Genomic DNA, 25,997 nt, shown 5'->3' on the forward strand with positions numbered 1-25,997 from the left:
CTTGAAAGAGTGGGAGATAAGTGAAATAGGCAAGGAAGATTAAGAGGTACAAACTTCCAGCTGTAAAATAAATGTTATGGGGATGTAATGTATAGCATAGGGAATATAGTCAATAATGCTGTAATAACTTTGTAAGGTGACAGATGGTAAATAGACTTGCTGTGGTGATCATTTTGTAATATATAAAAATATGGAATCACTGTGTTGTACACCTAAAACTAATATAATGTTATAAGTCAATTATACTTCAAAAAAAAAGGTACCTTAACCTCCACACACACACACACACACACACACACACACACACACACACAACACAAAATAGTAGCACTTTAGTGACTAATAAACTTGATTCAGGAATGTTTCCTGAGGTGGAGCAAAAAAAGGTAACAATGAATCTTTCCATACTTTTTCCATATTCTATCTGAATGTGATAATGTAGTAGGTAGCATATACCTATGATCTCTAATTTGATGTATGCATGTCTCATTTCTCCTCCATGAATGTAGTAACCTTCACTTCTGTTCTGTCTTCTGTTAGATGAGAGAACAGCCCAGATTGTCTAGGGAAGGACTGGGCAGTATGGTATTTTGGGAAAGAGTGTTCACTGCTATGTTAAGAGGCCCAAGCTCTAGTGTCTACTCACCTATCACTTATTGTGTGATCTGGGGCAAGTCACCTAATCAATCTGAGTACATTTCCTCATTCTAAAATGTAGGAATGGAGCCACTTGGTGTCTAAAGGACCTGTCAGTTTTAAGATTCTGTGCATTTGGGTACTCAGTAAATATCAATACTTGAATTGGTCGCTTTCCTCTGGAAAAGTATTTCCATTTCATAGGTTAGTGAACTTTCTGTCATTATTTCAGTTTTAAATTGAGATAATATACTGATTAATTTAACCACTTATAGCAAGACTTATGTAATGACACATTTTGATTTCTGTTGATATATTGATTTTGATTTATGCTTACAAATAGTTTTTAGGTGATAGTGCTGTAGTGATAAAATGATGAAGACCCTGTCTTTAGGGACTTCATAGTCATGTGGGGCACTTGACATGTAAACAGACCTTTAAAGTTCAGTGTTGTAATTTCTTCGATGAAGACGCTGTGATGTGATTAGAGCCTCGTGTGTTGTAGGGCTCAGTATGGGGGATTGGAGGGGTGTTAGGTTAAGCTACTTTAGTTCTCTGGCTAAATTTTTTGTAGAATTCTGAGCATCAGATTCTTAAGCTGCAGTTACATCTGGTTGTATCTGTTGGAAGCTTTTGGTTTCATTGTTAAAAAAAGAGATAGGGGCTTCCCTGGTGGCGCAGTGGTTGGGAGTCTGCCTGCCAATGCAGGGGACGCGGGGTTCGTGCCCCGGCCGGGAAGATCCCACGTGCCGCGGAGCGGCTGGGCCCATGAGCCATGGCCGCTGAGCCTGCGCGTCCGGAGCCTGTGCTCCGCAACGGGAGAGGCCCGCGTACCGCAAAAAAAAAAAAAAAAAAAAAAAAAAAGAGATAACTATTAATATTTTGTGGCACATTAAGGATAATAATGGAGAATTTCTGGTGTGAAATAATCTTACCTCTTTACAGACAGATCCAGTTGAGTATGTGGAAAACATGTGTGAAAACATGCAGCTGTACCCACTACAGGACTTTCTCACTGGAGATCAGCTTCTTTTTGAATACAAGCCAGAAGTAAGGAGGTTTCCATTTCTAAAAGTTACTTTTAGAGAAAGAGGAGGGTGAGAAAGTACATAGAGGTACTTAAGAACTGTGGGAATGGAGAAAACTTGGTTATGTTTAGTCAAGTTTTTTGTTTGTTTAAACAGAAGAAATATCAGTAGTTTTGTGGGTAATTTTTCCTGATTCTTGTATATGACTGTGGTTTAATATGAGGAGAAAACCAAATCCTCTTCTTAGGTACTATTCCCACTGTTTTTCAAGTGTTGAAACATCTACTAACATAAAGTCATTAAGAATTATGTACTTTAGATGCTAAACATACTTGTTTAGCTTGCCTTTTAATTCTGTTGGACACCCTGGACAATTAAATTTTAATCATTTTGAGAATATGTACAAGAAAAATATGATTCCCTGAATTCAAAATATATGACTTAGGGATAATAAATATTACACATAAATAAATAGTTGGTCAGGTCTTTGCTCCACTAGTCCTGGGAAATAAGTCATTTCGCTCCATATAGGGTAGCAGTTCTCAACCAGGGTGATTTTGCCCCCATGGGATATTTGTCAATGCTTGGGTACATTTCAGTTGTCATAGCTGGAGAGTGCTCTTGGCATCTAGTGGGTAGAAGCCAGAGATGCTGCTAAACATTCTACAATGCAGAAGATGGCACTCCACAACTAAGAATTATCTGGCCCAAAGTGTTAATAGTGCCAAGGTTGACAGACTTTGATATAGGGTATTCTAAAACTACTGATTTTAAAGGGGATGGGGAAAGGTAAAGGAAGAAGCAGTAACCATACATTCTTGTCATTTCTCTAGGATGGTTGTGCCCAGGGGTCCAAGTATTTTTTTCTGAACCACTATTTGTTGTTTTTTTCTCAAAGAGATGGTGTTGAAGTGCTAGTTAGGGTTTCAAATCTAACCCACAAAAATCTTATGTTTAGTCCTTATCATAGCTGAAGGATTATTGAAGGAGGCCCTACCTTGGGATCATTTTACTGATTCTTGTGTATGAGGTAGTATAATACATAGCAGTTAAGAGCATAGTTTTTGGAATTATGAACAACTTGGTTAGAACTCCACTTTTGCCACTTCTAGGTGTGTTGTTCTGTGCAGATTATAGAATCTTTAACCTGAACAAATTATTTAAACTTTAACCTCTGAGGCTGAGTGCTTTCTGTAAAATGGGTATACCTTAGGGTTGTTTTTAGGATTAAATAAAATAATGTATGTTAAACACTACCTAGCACATAGTAAAAGCTTAGTAAATGGTAACTCTTTTCACTGCTAGTCCTCTTATTATGTAGGATTTGAGATGAGTGCTGTTTAAGCATTCTGAAGAAACATGTTAGAAACAGCTGATAGACTAATGTAGTTTTGTAAATTAGGGTGTTCATCGACTATAGACAGATAGTTTCATGAGCATCAAGATGCTAGGATCTTGGGGTGCCTAACATAATGTGGCTTTGCCTTTTTAATAGAGATGTATTAGGTTAAAGTTATAATTGTTTTGTATGTGTCTCCCCACTCCCCCTTCACCCCTGCCCCTAATTAGGTCATTGCTGAAGCCCTTAATCAGCTAGTTCCTCAAAAGGCAAATCTTGTTCTACTGTCTGGTGCTAATGAGGGAAAATGTGACCTCAAGGAGAAATGGTTTGGGACTCAGTATAGTATGGAAGGTAAAATATTTTAAAATTGTCCTACATTTAGGTATATGATTCACCTGGGAAGTTTTTTCCTTAATAATTTGTCTGATAGTTCCTGTGGGAAGAACTTATGTATTTTTTTCAGTAGTTTACTTTGAAATGAAAATTATTTATACTGCTTTGCAGAAAATTATTTTCTGCAATGTTTATGTCTGTATTTATTAGCTAGTGAGAAAATCCTATTGTATTGGTAGTTTGGGGGCAGACTTTTGACTGTGTTTTAAAAAGTGCTCCTCAAACTTCAATGTACATATGTATCACCTGGAGGTCTTATTAAAATACAGATTAGGATTCAGTAGCTCTGGAATAGGGCCTGCAATTCTGCATTTCTAACAAAGTTCCCAGATGATAACAATGCTGCTGAGACTGCACATTGAGTAGCAGGAGTCTAGAAAGCCTGGATATGTCACTCACAGCTTTTCTGAGAAAAGAGAATTGATTTGTGAAGGCCAGTTGTTGACTGGTTTGTTATTAATAGAACTCTGATCATTTGTTCTTTATTGGATCAGTTTGTCTTTCATCTCTACAGATATTGAAAACTCTTGGGCTGAACTGTGGGAGAGTAATTTTGAATTAAATCCAGATCTTCATCTTCCAGCGGAAAACAAGTACATAGGTCAGTAAAATAGCAATCATTGTACATAATCCATCCATGTCTAATATTAAAACAAATAGCACCTCTGTAGTATGTTATATTTTACAAAGTATCATTTGAATTCATATTTGAGTTTCCCAGTTATCTCTGGGATAAGCATAACAGTTCTTACTTTTCCAAATGAGAAAACTGCTGCTCAAAAAAGCAAAGTGACTTGTCCTGGATCTTCAGTTGGTGAATGCAGGAAACAGGACTTAAACATAATCCTGAGACTTTTTCTTGTCTATGATAGCTGATCCTTTCATGTGAGTCTCTGTAGGAGTTGGCATTATCTTGTCCAATTGTTCTAGTGTTTTTCAAACTACAGGTTGCAACCCATTAGAGGGTTGTGAAATCAATGTAATGGGTTTTGAGGTCAGTGTAATGAGTTGTGAAAGCACTAAAAAAAATCAGAGTAGAAAATAGCAAAATGTTTCACTGAATAAAGAAAGGGTATTATTTTAAGAACTTTTGTTCTCAGTAGGTATATGTGTGTGTTATCTGTCTGCTAGCTTGCAATGGAAAACAGTTCTAACTGTGAGAAAGTCACTGGTCTAGGACAAAGGTTACAGTTGTATATAACTAATTTTACTCAGAATACCATTTTTCCCAGCAATTCCATTCCTAGGTATATACCCTAAAGAATTAAAAACAGGTATTCAACCAAATACATGTACATACACTTTCATAGCAGCATTATATACAAAAGCCAAAAGGTAGAACCAGCCAGTGTCCACAATGAATGAATGGATAAACAAATTATGGTATATACATGCAATGGAGTATTATTCTGTCATTAAAAGAAATGAAGTACTGATACATGCTATAACATGGATGAACCTTGAAAACATTATGCTAAGTGAAAGAAGACAGACACAAGGGGTCACATATTGTATGATTCCTGTTACATGAAATATCTAGAATAGGTAAATCCATAGAGACAGAACTCAGACTGATGGTTGCCAGTGGCTGGGGGGAGTGGGTAATGGAGAGTGACTGCTTAATGGGTATAGAGGTTTCCTTTGGGGCTGATGAAAATGTTTTGAAACTAGAAAGAAATGGTAGTTGCACAACATTGTGAGTGTACTAAATTCCCCTGAATTGTTCACTTTAAAATGGTTAATTTTATGTTATATATGAATCTAACCTCAGGAAAAAAAATGCTTTTATACAAAAAGTCTTGCATATTTTAGATAATTCAGTTCTGCATCTTTAACTTTAAGTATCTAAACAACCCTTTTTTTTTAAGTAAATATAGCCAGTACGTTTTTTTTAATTCTTAAGTTAGCTATTTCGCACCTGAGTGTTGATGAAACAATTTATGTTTCATTAACTTAAAGGACAAATTTGACGTTGTTTGAGCAGAACTATTTTGTTAACTTTTAAAAACTCTGTAAGTTTGGTAAAAGACATTCTCATTCAAGAATGCATTCATTCATAAATTGGTTTATACAACTATTCTGACCAAAGGTCCCTTTCAGTTAAGATTGTCTCTGAGAAAGAGAATGAAGCTGAATATGGAGAGATCAGAATCAACTCTTGGGAAATTACATCTTCAGAGTTCATTTAGTTTAAGGCCAAGAGGACTTTCTTTTTAGTATTGTTCTAATAATTTATTGTATTTCAGCATTTGAATTTGACTTATGTTTGCCACAAAGAAAACTGACTTACACTTCCCAAACCAGGAACAGATTGGTGGCAATCCTGTTGAGATAACTGAATGATTTATTACCTTTCACTTTTGTTAGCCACAGATTTCATGTTGAAGGCTTTTGATTGTCCAGAGACCGAATACCCTGTTAAAATTGTGAATACTCCACAAGGTTGCCTATGGTATAAGAAAGACAACAAATTCAAAATCCCCAAAGGTAAAATATTTCCCTCCTTAATAATAGTGAAATAAGTATAACAAATCTTTTTCCACTTTCTAGCAACCTTTTCCCTCTGTGTCTATCACCTCCCTCTCTTTCCCCTTCCCCTTCTACTTGAAGACCTTTTCTAGGCTTATCTATCAGATCCATACTGTGCTCCTGTGCTATCACAGAAATTCTTATGGACATTATAGATTCCAGGAAGTATATAAGGATTCAAGCCTAAAATGAAATTATTTTTGGATATTTTTCTTTCAGTTATATGAAAGCAGAGCCAGGTGTTTGGCCATCCTAGGGAATAGGTGGTGTTTTTTGAACATTATTGTTAAAAAGAAAGTAAGAGTAGCTGAAAGAAATTATTCTTAGATACAATAGATAGCTGAGTCCAGCATTACAAATGTGAAATATCCTCTATCTGTCTCCCTCTACTATTTTGCTTTTCAGCGTAAAGGAAGCATAGTATATAGTTAAACAGACTCTAAAGCTCTTATCTTCAACACGGTAGCCCAAACTGTGTTGCTTTTTTATTTTCTGTTCTTGTGCATGGCATTGGAATTTACTGAAGCAACTTGGAATCAAAGGCTGAGTGCTCTTGGCTGCCATTTAACCCAAATTCCTAACCTTAACACAACTGGACTAGTTCTGAGGGATTCTTGAGTTCACTGGGAAGGTGTTTACTCAATTTTTCTTGAACAGATTATAAGAGTGTCTAAAAATGTTCGTAACATTTATTCAGCTTCCTTGGAAAGGCGCTGCTATAACTTTCTGTGAGCATTGGGATTTTTCCCTTAATGTTCTTGACATGTATACCTCTGTAAGCATTTTTCCTGACCAAAGCTATTGATAATAAGAGTATTCTTAGGCCTCTCTGCATATCTGTCTATATATCTGGTCTTCCCGTAGATTAAAGTGTACCTTCTGGACACTATTTGGAATGGTAAATAATACTTTCTAAGAACCCTTAAGGATAAAAATGTAATGAGGATTTAAGGATTAGTGGTTTGTTTCAGAATTTTTAAAACAACATAATATTAGGGGAAAATAGCAGATGTATTAAATATTTGAGGCCTCTGGCCTATATTTTCTTATTTAGGGTCTTTTTTCTTTCAGCATATATACGTTTCCATCTGATCTCACCTTTGATACAGAAGTCTGCAGCAAAGTAAGAAATTGTCCTCTTTTCTGGAAAATATTTTTTTTATTATTGGAAGACTATTTTGTTTGTTTATTTCTGAATCATTTTATCATTTTTCTCTGTCAGACTTGAGCTATGCTCCTCATTTATGTGTTTTTATGTGCCCCAAACAAATTATTTGTATCAATACTAATCACTAAGATGGAATTGTGGCTGCTCCATCTCCAGCACCCATTTGTAAAACATGCTGACAGTTTAGGCTAGTCATAGAATTACTGGATTGAGAAAGTTCCTTAGAGATGAGTTTGGGTCAGCTTCCAGTCTGTAATGAGGACTAATGGATCTGTTGACCTGTATTTAGAGATTATTTATAATCAGATTCCTGTATTTATAATCAGATTCCTGCCAAGGAATCTGATTATACTTTGTTCTTAGCAAATTACTTACATGTTTATGTAGGTTGTGGGAGGTCAGAGAGCCTAAAATGTACCTGAATCATAGGAGGTGCTCAGGAAACGTTAGTATACTTCTTCCTTTCTTTTGCCACTTAACCTGTAAAATCCAGCCTTAATCTCACAAGCAGCACTAACATTATTAATATTCAGTTTAAAAAATGCATTACCCTCCTCCATTTCCTCAGTTTTTTGATTTTTCAGTCAGAAAACCTAGGCCGCAGGGATAACCAGAGCCTTTGGGCCAGTTGCCTTTCGTGCATTTTACACTTACCCCATTGTGCAGTATAAATATTGGGTTGGCCAAAAAGTGTCTTCAGTTTTTAAGTAAAAATAAAAGACACAGTTTTCATGTTCACTAAAAACTTAATTATATTCACCATTTTTTCCCACTACCTTCTGCCATTTTTCAGGCAACTTCATAATTCCATCTTCCCAAAACTTTTTATCTTTTTGAGCAAAGAACTGTTCCAGGTGCCTTTTACAGTCTTCCAGGGAATGGAAATTTTGTCCATTAAGAGAATTTTGGAAAGACCAAAATAAATGGAAATCTGAAGGTGTAATGTCTGGTGAATACGGCAGATGAATCAGAACTTCCCAGCCAAGCTGTAACAGTTTTTGCCTGGTCATCAAAGAAACATGCAGTCTTGTGTTATCCTGATGGAAGATTATGTGTTTTCTGTTGACTATTTCTGGACACTTTTTGTTGAGTGCTGCTTTCGGTTTGTCTAATTGGGAGCAGTACTTGTTGAAATGAATCGTTTGGTTTTCTGGAAGGAGCTCATAATAGAGGACTCCCTTGCAATCCCACCACATACACAACATCACCTTCTTTGGATGAAGACCGGCCTTTGGTGTGATTGGTGGTGGTTCATTTCACTTGCCCCACGGGCTCTTCTGTTCCACATTATTGTACAGTATCCACTTTTCATCGCCCGTCACAATTTGTTTTAAAAACAGAACATTTGGGCTTCCCTGGTGGCGCAGCGGTTGAGAGTCTGCCTGCCGATGCAGGGGACACGGGTTTGTGTCCCGGTCTGGGAAGATCCCACATGCCGCGGAGCGGCTGGGCCCGTGAGACATGGTCGCTGAGCCTGTGCGTCCGGAGCCTGTGCTCCGCAACAGGAGAGGCCACAACAGTCAGAAGCACGCGTACCGCAAAAAAAAAAAACAAAAAAAAAAAACCAAAAAAACAGAACGTTTTGATTATGTTTAAGTAAAGAATCGCATGTGGAAATATGGTCAAGAAGGTTTTTTTCGCTTAACTTATGTGGAAACCAAACATCAAAGTGATTAACCAACCAAGCTGGTGCAAATGATTTTCACTGCCTGATTTGGATATTTTGAGTATGTCGGCTATCTTCTGCATGGTATAACGTTGATTGTTCTCAGTTAATGTCTCGATTTGATCGCTATCAACTTCAACTGGTCTACCTGACCGTGGAGCATCGTCCAGTGAGAAATCTCCAACACAAAACTTTGCAAACCACTTTTGACATGTCCGATCAGTCACAGCACCTTGTCCATACACTATACAAATTATTTTTTTGAGTTTCACTTGTGTTTTTACCTTTCTTGAAATAATAAAGCATAATATGCCAAAAATGTTGTTTTTTCTTCCATCTTCAATATTAAAATGGCTACACAAAAATTCACCAATTTTTGATGTCTTTTTTTAAATACACGCTGATATAACAGCTGTAACATACAATCTAACAAGATTGTTTCAAATGAAGTTAAAGACAACTAAGTACTACTAGAGCCATCTTACGGAAAAAACTGAACGAACCTTTTGGCCAACCCAGTATTACATTTTCTCTGTGTGTGCGACATGAAAAAGATAGGGAAGCATTGCTGAAGGTGGGAGTTCTGTAATGCCCCTGTGAAACTGAGTCCTGGGTATGCTGTATTTACCTTTGAACTCAATTAGTATATATGGTTTTACATTCTGGAGTAGTGAATTAACATCTTTATAAAAGTGAAGTTTCTTACTCTAAGTCAAAGCAAATCCATTTGTCTATTTCTTGCCAATTAATGATGCTATTTGCATTTTATACTCTTAGTGTGGTCCTCTTTGATATCTTTGTCAATATCCTTACCCATAACCTTGCGGAACCAGCTTATGAAGCAGATGTGGCACAGCTGGAGTATAAGCTGGTAGCTGGAGAACATGGTTTAATTATTCGAGTGAAAGGATTCAACCACAAACTACCTGTAAGTACAGTGCTCTAATTTCCTCACAGGCAGCTTTAAAATATTATGTTTGTTGTGCCTATAGCACCAAGCATAGAGGCTTGTGCAAGAGGTGCGGTACATAGAAAGGAATGTTTATTAATATGAATTATTGTGTTTTTTTGGCTGATGACAGGTATTCTAACTTTGGGCGCACAAGACCAACATATATTAATTAATTAATTACATTAATCAGTGTTGTATGCATTAGTAATGGATACAACACAGCCTGTGCTTCAGGCTTGATTTCACTTCCCTTTGCTGTCAGTTTCTCTGCAGCCAACACTGGTGTTAAGGACTGGTTTGAGCATAATTTCATGCCATACAGCAAGGACAAATTTAAAGCACCTGACACATTGCCTGACATAGAGTAGAACTCAGATGTTTGTGTTGTTTCTTCCTCTTCTTGCACTCTTTTCCATTGTTTCAAGTGTGTGTGTCTTGTTTTCCTTCTAAGTTTCTGACTCTTTAGAAACAGAGTTTATATCTTGTCAGTGATTTATCTTTTGGTAAAGAATATGTTTCAGTGTGACTTTGTCAAAAACTTCATCAGTAAAGGAAGAAATAATATGGGATGCTAGCTAAAGGATTAGATCATCAAGTACCAGGTAAAATAATATAATGTACCCAACAACAAATTTTATATCTTGGTTTCTTGGGTAGAACATATATTAAAGTTTGGGGAACTGCACTCATACAAGAAAAAATCTGGAGGAGAGGACCTGGCAGAAATTAGACCTGTGCTAAGAGGTGATATAGCCTCCATATCTTAGATAGTTCTCTCCTTTATACCCTCATCCCTGTCAGTCTCCCCGGGGAACAAAGATTGGTCTTAGGAGGAGACACCATGGAATATTTTACTAACCTTCAAAAGCCTAAATATAATTTAGCTTAAAATCCAAACATGTTAAAGTTTTGGAATTACCTGGAGAGCTTTTTAAAAATACAAACCATAGAAAACTATTTGAGGTTCTTCATTTTATGAAGCTTACCTAGCCTTAACATTAAAACTTGATATAGACTATAAATATGTATGTAAAACTGGAGATCAGTTTCACCTATGAAATACAGAGTCAAACATTCTAAAAACTTGAAAATTAAATTCAACAATAGAACAAAAAGAATAATTCACCATGACCAAGTGCCAGGAATGCAAAGGTTGGTTGTTCAGTATTAGGAAGTTGATGAACATAAATCATTATAACACAAGTCAGTTGAGGAACACTATGTGAATATAGTGATAAATGCCCAAAAAATCATTTGATAAATTTGAGTGGTCATTCCTAATAAGTAGTAATGGAGGGAAGTTACTTAACCAAAATAAAAACCTTAATTAAAAGACTAACAGCAAATGTTCCACTAACTGATGAAATGCTGAACATTAAAGTTGGGAACAAGCCAAGGATACCCATGATCACATCTATTACTCAACATTATTTTAGAGAAAAGTACAGAACCTATCTAAAGAAAACTAAATGTTTTTGAAGCATATAAAAAAGACTTTAAATAAGGGAGAGACTCGTCATGTTTCTGGATAGAACAGGTTGATATAAAGTCATTATTTCCAAAATTACATTCTCCCAATTAAAATCACATTTAGGGGCAGTGGACATGCTGGATAAAATTATTTTTAAGTTTAGTTGGAAGGAAAAATGTTTTAAAATACCCATAAAAATTATAAAAAATAAAAAGAAAATTCATTGCTCCAAATTTGACAGTTATTGAGAATTTTAGCTCCTAAAGATTCTTTGAGTCATTAGTATTTCTCTTATGTCCTGCGCAATGCCTGTTACTATACTGGGCCCCTGGTAAAAGCCAGTGGGAAACATTTTCCCCCTAAACATTAGTGGATTGCCATGCTTCTCCACTTAAGGTGCTTCTTTCTTTTCTTCTTAGCTGCTGTTTCAGCTTATTATTGACTACTTAGCGGAGTTCAATTCCACACCAGCTGTCTTTACAATGATAACTGAGCAGTTGAAGAAGACCTACTTTAACATCCTCATCAAGCCTGAGACTCTGGCCAAGTGGGTATACATGGATGGGATCAGCTTATATTTTGAAGGCCTGAAAGTATTTGCCTTCCTGGAAATTAAGTGTGGGGGATGAGGCTGTAGTTTCAGTGCTAATTCAGATGTGATAGAAATGTGCTGTGTTTTAGGAAAACAGCCCACAGAGTTATAGGATTTCTAAACCCAGTGTAAGTAGCTATCTGTCAGTAGGACTGCAAGCAGCCTACTATACTTAATTAGAGGCTAAAGGTAAAAAGGGTGCTTTTTCCAAAGTTTGTAAGTAAATAACAGTTCAAAAAATGCTGACTTTGTTGTGGCTCAAAATTGCTTACTGGTGATTATATGGTGATTTTAGTGTGTTGGATGTTATGTTAAGTAGCTGAGTTAAATTGCCTAACACATCACTTATCTGACAAATGCAACTATCCAAGAATTCATCCAGGGTTCCAGAAGAGAGCAAAAAAACTTGACAGTCTGTGTACTAATGCTTAAACCCTCTGCTAATAGGCAACCCTCCTGGGCCTTTTCATCAGAGCCTGTTCTTTACCTTTGTGTGAATCAGAAAAAAGTACACCCTTGGGGTAACCTCTATCAGCAGGTAGAGCCTTTGTGGAAGGGGAAAAAAGTTCCCTCTGAGCAGATACAGCCCTTTGTGCACAAGGATTGCAAGCCCCTACTTGATCTGCTTGCTGGGCATCTATAAATGGAAAACGAAGAGCACAACTTTATATAGAGGCCCTGCTTTTGACATAGTTATAATGAGCCCATAAATGTCCAAAATTCGAAAGCAGGGGAGGGAGCAGTTAAGAATTAGAGACATGTGATAACTAATAATCTGATCACAAAAAGTTACAAAAGCTCATAACCAAATATAAATTGGAAAGGAGAGTTGTCTGGAACTATTGATATAATGAAAAATAGCCTGTGTATCCCATAACTTCTGAATACTACTTTATTAAAATGTGGTAGAGTAATAATAACACCTGTTTATTGAAGATTTGTTATGTGTTAGACCTAAGAACTTTTTTTTTTATAGACCTAAGAACTTTTAAGTGCACTTATTTATTTAATTCTCACCAAAATTCTGTAATGGTAGCCATTATTATTTCCCTTGTTTTACAAATGAAGAAATCGAGTCACAAATGTTAGGTAACTTGCCATGTTCAAACAGCTTACTGTGTGTGGGAAGGGGTTAGTCTGATTCTGGCCTGGAGCCACTTATGCTGTATTGTCATTGTAGTAATAGATATCCATGATGATCACCTCCAGTAATTAATAAATGCTAGTGAGATTTCAAATCAAAATAGTAATATTAAATTGGTGTGTGGCTCATCTGGCAGCTTATGTGAAATAATTTATTTTGCAATTGAAACAGATAAGTGAGTTGTACCAATGAGCTAATAATCTATGTAATAGTTTGTATATGCAGTTTTAAATGCTTTTTGGTGATTATGACATTGTTTCCCTATCTTAAGTTGTGATAGAAATTGCGTCTCTTTAGAACACATCATCTGTAGAAACTTAATCAAATCCTTCTTTACCCTTAAGATTCATTTCTTACAATAAAACTTTTTTTTTCTGCTCTCTGTACAGAGACGTTCGGCTTTTAATCCTGGAATATGCCCGTTGGTCTATGATTGACAAGTATCGGGCTTTGATGGATGGCCTTTCCCTTGAGTCTCTGCTGAGCTTCGTCAGAGAGTTAAAATCCCAGCTCTTTGTTGAGGGCCTGGTACAAGGAAATGTCACAAGCACAGTGAGTGTGAGGTGCTCTGTTGCTGCTGGCCAGGTTTGAATGCCATTCTGGGCTCTGGAATTGCATTAGTTCTTCCCTAAAGGGGAAGCTCTGTAGTCTGGCAGGCCAGCATTGTCACAGTCTGTTTAGAAGGGAACCTGGCCCCTCCGATGCTAAGCAAGACTTTCTTATGAAGGAGACTGCTGCTATTGGACAGGACTTTGAGTTAAATGGGTTTGGTAAATATATGGTATTGGTTACCTTTGTTGAAGACTGTGGAAACTACAAACAGTTTAATTTAGAAATTAAAGTGGGAGCTGGGGAGTGGTGAGGGATGTGTGTGTGTGTGTGTGTGTGTGTATATATATATATATATATATATTCACATATACTTAGGCAGAACTTGTGTGTCAAACTTGTATGTCAAGCTACGGAGCTTGGGCTTTATCTTATAGTAAATGGAGAACCACTGAAGAATTTAAAAGAGGATTTGTCATTAAGAAAGATCCAGAGAGACCAGTTATGAAACTGTTAAAAAAGTTGACATGAAGTATGATTCCACTTATATGAGATCTCTAGAGTAGTGACAGTAACAGGAGGTAGAATAGTGGTTACCAGGGGTTGTGGAGGGAAAGAAGGGGAGTCATTGTTTCCATGGGTATTGAGTTTCAGTGTTGCGAGATGAAAAGTCTGGCGTTCCATTTCACAACAATGTGAATATACTTAACACTACAGAACTTTACACTTAAAAAAGGTCAAGATAGTAAACTTATGTATTTTTACCATAATAAAAAAGTTGAGGTGAAAATGATGAAGCCTGAGGTTAGGCAAAATAAATGAAAAAGAAATGCTTAAGAAATAATGAGGCAGAGGATGATCAAAGGCAGTGACTGATTGGCTGTGGGGGTGAGGGAGAAGGGAGGGCTCTAGGATGATGCCCAGATTTCTTACTGGAACCAGTGGGTTGGTAGAGGAGTAGGAACAGTGTAGGTTTGGGGCCATATGGGGAGTTGGTTTTGATCCATATTGAATTGGATGTGTCTGTGGGACCATGTAACTAACTGAGGCCTCTTCCAGCCAGGAGTGCTTGTTCGGACAGTCCCTGAACTGTTTGGCTCTTGACCTCTTCCTCCATGGCCTCCCAGTTTCTCAGGACTGGCCCTTTAATGGAATATATAAATGGCCACTCTCGAGATTGGCTGCTATCCTCCCTACTTCTCTGTCTTTATCCCCCAACCCCCAAACCAGCCCTGGTTTCTGTCATGCCAACAGAAAGTTTAAAAACGGAGAAGAGCAGGAATAGCTGCCTGCTTCTCTGAGCACAGTGGGAGTACCGTGTAGGGGTCCTTTTGGTTCAGAGGACTTAGTACCATGAATTGCCCCAGGCAGAAACCACTTTAGAGATAAGCTTACCTCTCCACTTATCCCTCACAGGTCAGAAAACAAGTCTTAAGAGGGGGAGGGGATACATCATTCACTTAGTATTAAGTATTATTCTGTCACTCACTCTATGCCAGGCTCTGTATTAATAGATCCAGGTTTCTAAAACACAGCCTAGTGGGGTAAACTGAACAATTAAGTTTGATTCAGTGGGGAAAGTTTCACAGTGGACAGGTAAACAGGTAAATAGGTAAACGCACCAAGGGAGAACAGAAAAAGAGCCACTTCAGTTGAGAGCCTTAGTATTCAACAAACATAATCAGTATTGAATCAGTGAATGATAAGCCCAGTGAATGAATGACCAGCATTTAGGATAATAGATATCTGCTTTCCTAACGCATTCCAGGGCTTCCCAAGCAGTTAGAATATTGGTATTAGTTGGTTCTGGGTGAAATTAATGTCAGGAGAGCCTAATATAGTTATTTTCTTCTCTTTTGCCTCCTAGGAATCTATGGATTTCCTGAAATATGTTGTTGAGTGAGTATTGGTTTGAGTTTTCTCTTTGGGAGTTATGTGTTCTTAATAGCATGAGGGCCTTGAGACCAAAACTCAGTTATTACTAAATCCACAATGGGGATGCTTCTCGTAGTAGGTTTTTTGAGGCTAGTTATATAAACAAAGCAATTCAGATGGGACTGTGGAAGGCCTGACCTTTTCACAGTTTGGGGGTGCAGGTAAGAGGATAAAGGCACGGCCTCAGTAACCCACACTGATTGTTTTGCAGCAAGTTGAACTTCATGCCTCTGGAGCAGGAGATGCCTGTGCAGTTCCAGGTGGTAGAGCTGCCCAGTGGCCACCACCTATGCAAAGTGAGAGCTCTGAACAAGGGTGATGCCAACTCTGAAGTTACTGTATACTACCAGGTCAGTGGCCCCTTTGCACACAGCTGTCCTCATGGCTAAGTATCTTTAGGACACTAAAGCCTGGGGGAAGGTCCAAAGTATCTGGGAGAAGTGAGCCTATGCTCTTCAAGGACCTTTTGCAGTTATTCTGTGGTTATATGCTTGGGGTCATTTGTACTCTTGAAGCAACTACATTTAAAAATTGTTCCTGTCAGTGAAATGGATCCTTTTTCAATCACAGTGCTTCTATTAATCACCCAACCACTAGTCCAGAGGGACAGAGACTGAAGTATGGCTGGAAATTCCTACATGTTCCCATGTCAGAACTCCAAGGAGCAGGAGGACATTTGTTAAAAGGACAGTTTTAAAAATGTGACAAAAATAAACATAGCCAGTCAACCAATACACAGTAAACAGAATGAATACCAGAGTCATAATTAAAGGTTTCAAAGCACCTGAGAGATAGGATTTATCACCTGTTTTATGGATGATGGATCTGAGGTCCTTCATTTACGTGAGGTCATACCAGCTGGGGCTCGAATTTATACCTTCTGTCCTCAAATCCTGTATTTTTTCCACATAATTCTGGAGAGATGGGATGGTGCTTAAAATAAGGAAGAGCTCTGCAACTCTCTCAATTGGCTCATAGACTATTTTAGCTTGTGGTTAGTCATACTCACTTCTAGGACTATGGGGACCTGTGTCTATCTAGACTGATCTCAGACTTCCCAAACTCTGGGGCTCCTATAGCTGCTGCTATGGTCCTGGATTGTCTACATGAGGAAGTCACTTCTCTGTCTGGCCTTGTGAAGATTCCTGGCCTGAACTTTGGGCAGGGCTGCATGGCTTCACCATCACTTTGTCCTTTTCCTGTGTTTCTGGCCCTGGGCCTGAATCTTTCCCTAGAGGCCCAGCTTGTCTGTAGAGCCTGTCTTCCTCTGGCTGTAGCTACCTGGTTTTTTTTTTCCAGGTTCTCAGCTTATTTGAAGCTGCAATGACTACCAGGTCCCAAACTTCATATATGGTATGACCTGGCCCTGCTTAGCCCTGTCTACATTTCTGGTGCTTAACCCAGAGAGAGTAGTATTTCTCCAGTTTCAGGCAGGATTTTGTATTGTAAGATGGAGTCTGTTGAGGTGCTTTCCATGGATCACCTCTTAGCACTAGCTTCTAATACAAACTGCTTCCCTTGGGGAAACCACTTCCCTCCTCACAGAGAGCATTTTGAACAGGAAGTTGATACAAGGTTTTGAATAGTTTTGTTGCAATCCTTTCAGAGGCATACAGGAAATCTTGTTGCTGATAAACAGGGCTTGCAGGGCACAGAGGCTTCAGCTTCCTCAGGTGAAGCAGGAAGGAATAGTAATGAGTCTGTATCAGAGGAGCCTGCAAGAGTCTGACTGGGATGCACTGGCAACACTTGCTCGTTGGCCTCCTGCCCTCTTTCATCCTGTTGTTTTGCCAGTCTCCAGGATAGCCAGGATGTGGTCTCCAAGTGTGGTATCTGCCTCTTATGCATTTTTCTTATCAACTAGTTTTGGGTCCGTGTGTGTGGCTGCAGAAGCTCCTATTCATATCCTCTCCATCTGAGGAATAGGTCCAGTTACCCAGACATTTCCTGCTCTCCTCCTTAGGACCTTGAACTGCAAGTACTTGATTTTAGGTTGTGTCCTCTGGGTTCTTTGGGCAGGAGCTGGCAGGCAGGTCAGGGATTATTTGACTCACCTCCACGTCTACCTGCAGTTCTGTGCTAGGGCTGGGAATACAAATCATCAAGCACGATTTCTGTCCTCACAGATCTCCTGTTTTGTGGGAAGGCAGAAAGTATAGCAATAAGAGGGTATGATGAACTCTTGGAAGAGAAGAGTGGGATAGTACTCTTCTGAATATCTGAATAAATGGTTGCTGAGAATAGCTGGATTATTAAAAAGCCCTGTAAGCCATTGGATTTTCAGTTGGTCAGATCAGCTTTTTCTTTCAGTCAGGTGCCAGGAGCCTGAAAGAATACACTCTTATGGAGCTGCTTGTGGTAAGTTGCATAAAGGAGAGTCACGATGTTCATGAGCCCCTGACCCACTGTGAGGACTGGCTTTCTGGCCTTTCTCCCTGAGGGCTAGGGACTTGGGAGTGGTCAGAGATCTGTGATTGGTAGGTGAGATGGTTATTTAGTGTTTCTCACCCAGTATGAATATGGACAGGGGGCCTGGGCGATTTAGGAGGGAGGCTGGACTCTGGGGTCATGTGTAACACTTTTGGGGGAAGAAATGGAAGTTTCTCTGCTGGGAGGAGTTGAGCTGATGGTATGTTGAATTACAGATGCACATGGAAGAGCCTTGTTTTGACTTCCTTCGAACCAAGCAGACCCTTGGGTAAGTCTGCTGGCAAGAAAATTGAGCTCAGATAAGACCTGGGGCTTACTTTGCAGGCTTAAGTTTATCAGATATCCTGACTGAGCAATCTCTCAGAGCTCTTTGGTCCTTTCATGCCTTAGAGTCGTACCTACTGGTCAAAACTTCTGGAATTTGCATCTTGGACTGTGATCAGGCTCTCAGTTTGGTCAAGCTTCAAGATTAGCAAGAGAAAAAGCTAGCCTGTGGTCCACAGTTCAGTAGAGGGTTGGATACTCTAACCTGAGAGTAAAATACATGTACACATTTATGGATCCTCTTCCAGGACCTTCAGGTCCAGTAGGGATGAGCAGAAACCCTTCCCACTCCTCTCTAGTGCCTCTGAGGACAGGGCCTAGGTGACTGCCTGAGCTCATAGGACTTTTCATTCTGGCTGTAGGTACCATGTCTACCCTACCTGTAGGAATACATCTGGGATTCTAGGATTCTCTGTCACCGTGGGGACTCAGGCAACCAAATACAAGTGAGTAAACGAGTGAGTAGATGGGCCCAACTATTATTTTTCTTGGCACAGAGAATAGGGACTGCATCCTTAAACCTCAGGCAGCTCTGACCATTTGATTCCCATTTAGTCACAGCTGCAGGGGTTGGCTCATAGATGGCCTGATCCTGGACTTAGCAATGGTGAGTATGAGGAGTGGGCCCATAGGGCTTGACTCAAGTCCTATGGTGACTACAGGGCTAGCCACTACTTCCTCTCTTCAGGCATATCTGAGGACCAGAAAGGCAGGGATGCCCGACCTGGCATTCATGCTACAAGCAAGGTATTGGGTTGGCCAAAAAGTTCCTTTGGTTTTAAAGTAAAAATAAAAGATACATTTTTCATTTTCACCAAGAACTTTATTGAACAATGTATTCACCATTTTTTTCCACTACCTTCTGCCATTTTCCAGGCAACTTCCTGATTCCATCTTCCCAAAACTTTTTATCTTTTTGAGCAAAGAACTGTCCCAGGTGCCTTTTACAGTCCTCCAGGGAATGGAAATTTTGTCCATTAAGAGAATTTTGGAAAGACCAAAATAAATGGAAATCCGAAGGTGCAATGTCTGGCTAATACAGTGGATGAATCAGAACTAAACAGCCAAGGTGTAACAGTTTTTGCCTGGTCATCAAGGAAACATGCGGTCTTGCGTTATCCTCATGGAGGATTATGTGTTTTCTGTTTACTAATTCTGGACACTTTTTGTTGACCACCTGGACACTTGGTCTAACTGGGAGCAGTACTTGTTGGAATGAATCGTTTGGTTTTCTGGAAGGAGCTCATAATAGAGGACTCCCTTGCAATCCCACCATATACACAACGTCACCTTCTTTGGACGAAGATCGGCCTTTGGTGTGGTTGGTGGTAGTTTATTTTGCTTGCCCCACAATCTCTGTACATTATTGTACAGTATCCACTTTTCATTGCCTGTCACAATTTGTTTTAAAAACAGAACGTTTTCATTACGTTTAAGTAGAGAATTGCATGGGGAAATGTGGTCAAGAAGGTTTTCTCGCTTAACTTATGTGGGAACCCAAACATCAACGCGATTAACATAACCCAGCTGGTGCAAATGATTTTCAGTGCTTGATTTGGATATTTTGAGTATGTTGGCCTTCTCCTGTGTGGTATAATGCTGATCCTTCTCTGTTAATGTCTCGATTTGATCACTCTCAACTTCAACTGGTCTACCCGACCGTGGAGCATTGTCCAGTGAGAAATCTCTAGCACAAAACTTTGCAAATCACTTTTGACACGTTCAGTCAGTCACAGCGTCTTCTCCATACACTGCACAGATCTGTTTTTGCGTTTCAGTTGCGTTTTTAATATACCGAAAATGTTGCTTTTTCTTCCATATTCAATATTAAAATGGCTACACAAAAAATCACCAACTTTGATATATTTTTTTAAATGCACACTGATATGACAGCTGTCACAATACAATCTAACAGAATTGTTTTGAATGAAGTTAAAGACAACTAAGCGCTACTAGACCGATCTTATGGAAAAAAACGGAATGAACTTTTGGGCCAACCCAATACAAGGCCTTGCTGGTTCTCAGCTTTGGAATGGTCAGCCTGGCTGTCTACTGCTTCCTGTGAGGATACCAGGAAATCGGGCTAGAGGCGGGGTAGGGGTAGGGTTCTTCACCGTTCCCTTCCCTCCCACAGCTTAGGGGAGAATATCACTTCAGCCTCTTTCCTGGAAATATGCCTTAGCCCTGATTCTCTCCTTTGCCTTCTGCTTGAGACCTGGTCACTGATGACTTGTAATTGAAGGTGTTTTGTTTCAGCTCTGAAGTTGTTGATAAGAAGATAGAAGAGTTTCTTTCTAGCTTCGAGGAGAAGATCGAGAACCTCACTGAGGATGCATTCAACACCCAGGTGACTTTACTGTGTTGGCCTGGTCTTTTGTTCCTTGGCCCACCCAAGCCCTCATGACAACTAGACACCAGTCTTAACAGTGCTGTATGCTGGCTGGTTCTTGAGTTCTATAGCACCCCCCTTAATCTGACCATGTCTTCCCAGCTTCATCCCTCCCCATCATGCTGGCAGGTCCATTACAAAGCAGACTGGACAGGGCCAAGTGTGTTCTGAGGGAACTGGTGTGAGGCCACACCTGAGGGTGTCTCTTTCTGATGGTAACAGGTCACAGCTCTGATCAAGCTGAAGGAGTGCGAGGACACCCACCTTGGGGAGGAGGTGGACAGGAACTGGAATGAAGTGGTGACCCAGCAGTATCTCTTTGATCGCCTTGCCCATGAGGTAGTAACACCGTTTTCAGAGTAAGACAGCCCAGAAAGGGACTCCTGATTTAACAGGAGACACAATTCTAAGCAAATTGGTATTGCGTGGAAGAGAAACCTGGGGCAAGTTATTTACTTGCCCATTCCTTGATGTGATTGATCAAATCTTGTTTCCAGACTGGCTTCTCTAGAGCCTTAGGTAGCCAAGTGAGCAGGGTGCTTGCTAATCCTTACTTCTGCTCCCCCAATTTCACTCAGATCCATTTTTAAAAAATTGAAGTATAGTTGATTTACAAAGTGTTAATTTCTGCTGTACAGGATTCACTTCTGCATATATATATATATATATATATATATATATATATATATATATATATATATATACACATTTTTTTTTCACTTTTTTATTATATGCTTAGGTTCCCTATAAGGTTTGGGAGAAAAACGGCTTCAGCTACTTAAAGAAAATTGAGAACTTCTGGTTCTCAATTTTATGGAGTTCCTTCCCCAGATTTAAGGATTCTGTGTATAGGTCTTTGTGACAAATTCTAGCCCAAAGTAATAAATCCCATGGAAAAGAGCTCTGGGCACTGCAATCCATAGCTCTGATACTATAACCCTATGTGGTGAATTACCAAAGGATATTGAAGCAGAGGGGTTATTTAACAAGAGGCTTCAGTCAGCCCAGCTCTTCAGGTTCTGCGGTTTTCCTATTAGAAGCCAGAGTGTACCATTACCATGTACCTGAGAGGTGACACTAAGGTGTGATGGGTTTGGCTCAGCGTACAGTACTCAGCTGTAATTACACCATCTGCTACCTGTCAGGGTCAGTCACTGCTAAGAAACATGAAGGTGTATCAGAGGCTCATTTTTATCCTTCTCCAGAAGGTTGGGAGCCAGCTGAAACGTGGAAGAATAAAACGATGTGCAAAAAGCAGGATCAAGGAGGTCTGCCTAGGGTGTTATGTTTAATATCCTTACAGAAAATACACTGTTAGTCTTTTAAAGCTTTCTTTCTTTCCTGTCCTCCCTTCCCCCTTTAAGATTGAAGCACTGAAATCATTCTCAAAATCAGACCTAGTCAACTGGTTCAAGGCCCATAGAGGACCAGGAAGTAAAATGCTCAGCGTTCATGTGAGTATGGTTACCTAAGCCGTAGCTCTGTCCTCTCCAGGGCTGTCATTTAGCACGTTTACCATTCCCTGAGTTTAGATTGGTATCAGAGATCCTAACAGGTCCCCAAATTTTGTCAGCATTCTCTCTCACCTCAAGTCTTTGGCCTCTTTCAGGTTGTTGGATTTGGGAAGTACGAGCCGGAAGAGGATGGTACCCCTTCCGGTGAGGATTCAAACTCTTCTTGTGAAGTGATGCAGCTAACCTACCTGCCAACCTCTCCTCTGCTGGCAGATTGTACCATCCCTGTTATTGATATCAGGGCTTTCACATCAAGACTTAACCTTCTCCCCTACCATAAAATAGTCAAATAAACTGCAATCTCATTGGCCTGAAGCACTGTGTATTTAAAAAAGTGTTTGAATTTTATGAAGTTAGTTACACTACTACTGCCTTAGGGCTTCCACTGAATTTTTGCACTGGCATCATAGAATTTGTCGTTCCCCCCACCCCGCCCCTCCTGTTGTGACTAACAAACAAACCAACAGTTACTATAGCAGCTGCAGAGAGAAATTAGCAGGTGGGCCAATGTAACCAAAAAGCTTGCAGGAGCCATCTGAGATGCCCTGGCCTGTCCTGGTCCTCTCAGATTGAGAATCCAGTTCTGTATGACAGGCTTCAGAGGCCCTATGTAATTGATGTCTTCTTAGTACCTAAATGCGAGGTGCTAATACTAATACCTGTGTTGTTGTTTTTAATGTATTTAAAAATAAAGGTAATTCTGTATTGCCCTTCAGAATGAGCCATTTGCTGCTGTGGCATTCCTTTTATTAATTATATTTTGTTTCGGTGTGGGGTGGGGATCTAAAAATAAACATTCTTCCCAAATTCTCTAAGGCAATAAAATATTTTTGGATAAAATGTCGGTAGCCCTATGTGTACTACTTGAGAGTTCAATTAAAACATGCGCAATAGCATTGTGGGGGCTAAAGACAGAACACAGAGCCTAAGGAAAGAAAAGGATGGACCCCTTCATTACTTCAAGAGTCCCTGTAAAAAGCTAGCTCCTGTATTCAAGGCTGCCAAATAACTGGGTTCAAGTTTAATCATAAAAATAATAAAAGAAACACACTAAAAAAAAAAAAAGGTTGGAAAAATTACTTTATGAAGGCTTAAGAAGCACTGAATATAATTAAACTGTAGTCCAGAGTTGGATACAATTTAATAATAGTTCAATTCCAAAATAAAAGTTATTGTAGGTAAGACCATGAAATTTCCTAACATGTGGTTTTAATACATTGTGCTAAATTTTCTAAAACAACTCAGAGGAACCAATATTTACAGTACATGGCGTATTTATGAAAAACCTGGCATCACCTATATATATGTATATATGTGTGTGTGTGTGTGTGTGTGTGTGTGTATATATATATAGAACCCAAGATTATATGAGCTAGGAAACATGTTGTATATCTCAACAGCAATACTAGAGTGCAGAGTTTGAGACTGGGATTTATAACGTGGGATTTGGAAAAGGAGCAGACATCTTGTTTTCAAAACCTGAAGTTTTTTCTCAAGACCGAAGTCAACACTGTAACTGCCACAGAACAGGAAAAAGGGAAGCTTTTCTCGCTTTAATTGTTCATCTGCATCAGAAAGTCCAGTATCCCTGAGATAGGAACCACTGCAATAAGAAGGGAGTGAATAGGTTCTCCCAAAGGAAGACTGTTACTTCATTGTGCCTCCTGCCTGGGTCACCAGGAGCAAACCTTGCATTTCCCAACCTAATGCTTTGCAGCACCGAGACGTTTCAGTAATGGTTCATCATAAACCCAGCATTCTCCATCTTCATGAAATAACTACAAGAAAAGGGGAGAATTCAGTTACACACTTGCTCTGTACTTCTATAATATCATACCTTTAATTATTTTATGTGCTCCCCCTCCCCCCAACACTGAAATGAGTGTTCATCTCATTCATCACCATGTTTACTCGGTACTTCAGTATTCACTGAAATGAACAAATAAGTTACAGCTCAGGGAACAGCAGTAGGGAGACTGAGGCAGGCTTCCAAAGCAAGCTTACCCTTGTCTCCCACTGAATTTCCTTTTCCTTCCTTTCTCGGGCTTCTGCTCTTTGTCTTTCTTCAAGTCTATGCTTGGCTTCAGTTGCTGCATCAATGTCTCTGATTTTTAAGTTGAAAGTGACATCCTTCCAAAGGCTAAAGAAAAGAAGTGAAGGTACTAATAAGTACTTGATGGACAGAGGAGTTAGCAGTCTTGAGAATGAAAGGCTAGATCCATCTAGAATATTATATAACTACAGTACAAGTCAAATGGCTTTAAATGCTGTAGTTCACAGACTATAAATCTTCGGCTGACACCAGGGCACTGGAGTAAAGAACAGAGAAGTGGTCTCAGAAGATTCCACTGCTAGTTGTCAAAGGAGGAAATACAGGATGGGCAGAAAGCTGGATATATGGTTAGGACAACAGAGGAGAAAAAACAGCTGAGACTGGGATTCCACTTCTGGCTGTACCTCTAACTAGTGATGCAACCTTGGGGCTGTCAGTTCACCTCTCTAGGGCTTCAGTGTCCCTTAGTATAAACCAAAAGGGGTATATAGTAAGATCAGATCAGAGGACCTGAGAAATTCTATTTCATGAAGACTCCCCTGGAATTAATAACGAAATCTGGGAGAAGCAGTTTGAATACAGAGAATAAGGGTCAAGAGATGCACTGCAGAGACTTAAGGCGAGGTAAAAGATTTGGCTTCCTCTCAAGGCCTGGAAAATGATAACTAGACAAGTCTGGTCCAAACAACACTTTAAAGTGAAGACTCCTGGGACTTCCCTGGTGGAAAGGGACTTCCCTGGTGGTGCAGTGGTTAAGAATCGGCCTGCCAATGCAGGGTACACGGGTTCGAGCCCTGGTCCGGGAAGATCCCACATGCTGCGGAGCAACTAAGCCTGTGCGCCACAACTACTGAAACCTGCGCACCTAGAGCCCGTACTCTGCAACAAGAGAAGCCACCGCGATGAGAAGCCCGCACACCACAACAAAGACCCAACGCAGCCAAAAATAAATAAAGAAATAAATTAAAATAAAATAAAATAAAATAAAGTGAAGACTCCTAGGAGCTAGAAAAGTAGACACCCTAAGATTCCCCTTGTGTGAGTAGCAGAGCATAAATGTCTACAGATCTCCACTTATAACTATGAGCAGGCAGTCCAGGCAAGCAGACTGTTAACAAGTTAAAGACACAGGCAGGGTTATAGTTTGTAAGGTCTTCTTCACTTAAGAAATCCCCTAATATGCTGAACAAAGAACTTTAGTGCATGATTCCTCATACCACTAAAAGATCCTGATTTTATTGTACAAATGGAAGGGGGAAAAATTATGACATTTGAGACTACTAGAAAATTGAATACCAATTAGATATTTGATGATATTAAGGAATAACTGATTTTTTTAAAAAGTACAATGATGATATTGTGGCTGGTGTTTTTTGTGTGTTTTTTTGAAAAAGTCACTTTACAGATACATACTAAAATACTCAGAAATGGAATTTTTTTTTTTAAGTTTCTTGCAAACAAAAAAGACCCTAGGGAGTGTGGGTAGAGACACAAGAGGAAGGGGATATGGGGATATATGTATATGTATAGCTGATTGACTTTGATATACAGCAGCAACTAACACAACAATGTAAAGCAATTATACTCCAATAACAATGTTTAAAAAAAAAAAAAAAAAGAGACCCTAAAGATGTTTTGATATATATATGATCTCAGTTGGGACCTCAGTACCATCTCTTACAAGCCATAAAGATGGTGATAAGTCAACATACACTCTATACTTATTATATGCCAAGCATCATACGTAGGCTCCATGTTTTTCTCATTTAGTTCTCACAACAATGCTGAGGTAGCTCCCATTTCAGGAAAGAAGGCAGAGAGGGTAGCTTATAGGCTTGGTTACAATGCAAGTGGTGGAGCTCCATATGAACCCAGGCATTCA

At 39.3% G+C, this 25,997-nt stretch overlaps 2 protein-coding genes across 8 annotated transcripts in view; one reads left to right on the plus strand and one right to left on the minus strand.

Annotated features, from left to right (window-relative positions):
- Positions 1 to 22,780, plus strand: part of NRDC (nardilysin convertase) — a 91,475-nt gene extending 68,695 nt beyond the window's left edge. For all 3 annotated transcript variants that reach the window (XM_082651694.1, XM_082651696.1, XM_082651695.1), the window contains 17 exons: positions 1,582 to 1,686; positions 3,234 to 3,357; positions 3,914 to 4,000; positions 5,767 to 5,886; positions 7,000 to 7,051; positions 9,540 to 9,690; positions 11,605 to 11,732; positions 13,311 to 13,473; positions 15,338 to 15,369; positions 15,617 to 15,755; positions 17,716 to 17,763; positions 18,051 to 18,103; positions 18,522 to 18,605; positions 20,416 to 20,506; positions 20,771 to 20,887; positions 21,913 to 22,002; positions 22,158 to 22,780. In XM_082651694.1, coding sequence (XP_082507820.1) covers positions 1,582 to 1,686; positions 3,234 to 3,357; positions 3,914 to 4,000; positions 5,767 to 5,886; positions 7,000 to 7,051; positions 9,540 to 9,690; positions 11,605 to 11,732; positions 13,311 to 13,473; positions 15,338 to 15,369; positions 15,617 to 15,755; positions 17,716 to 17,763; positions 18,051 to 18,103; positions 18,522 to 18,605; positions 20,416 to 20,506; positions 20,771 to 20,887; positions 21,913 to 22,002; positions 22,158 to 22,355 — 1,782 coding nt within the window. In that variant the 3' untranslated portion in view covers positions 22,356 to 22,780. The remainder of the gene's footprint in view (positions 1 to 1,581; positions 1,687 to 3,233; positions 3,358 to 3,913; positions 4,001 to 5,766; positions 5,887 to 6,999; positions 7,052 to 9,539; positions 9,691 to 11,604; positions 11,733 to 13,310; positions 13,474 to 15,337; positions 15,370 to 15,616; positions 15,756 to 17,715; positions 17,764 to 18,050; positions 18,104 to 18,521; positions 18,606 to 20,415; positions 20,507 to 20,770; positions 20,888 to 21,912; positions 22,003 to 22,157) is intronic.
- OSBPL9 (oxysterol binding protein like 9) overlaps positions 22,768 to 25,997 on the minus strand; it is a gene marked incomplete at its 5' end in the record, with an annotated part of 170,263 nt that continues 167,033 nt past the window's right edge. For all 5 annotated transcript variants that reach the window (XM_082651728.1, XM_082651726.1, XM_082651727.1 and 2 more), the window contains 2 exons: positions 22,768 to 23,840; positions 24,067 to 24,202. In XM_082651728.1, the coding sequence (XP_082507854.1) occupies positions 23,766 to 23,840; positions 24,067 to 24,202 (211 nt within the window). In that variant the 3' untranslated portion in view covers positions 22,768 to 23,765. The remainder of the gene's footprint in view (positions 23,841 to 24,066; positions 24,203 to 25,997) is intronic.

Source organism: Grampus griseus (genome assembly GCF_964374135.1).
Source record: "Grampus griseus genome assembly, chromosome: 1".
NCBI lineage: Eukaryota > Metazoa > Chordata > Mammalia > Artiodactyla > Delphinidae > Grampus > Grampus griseus.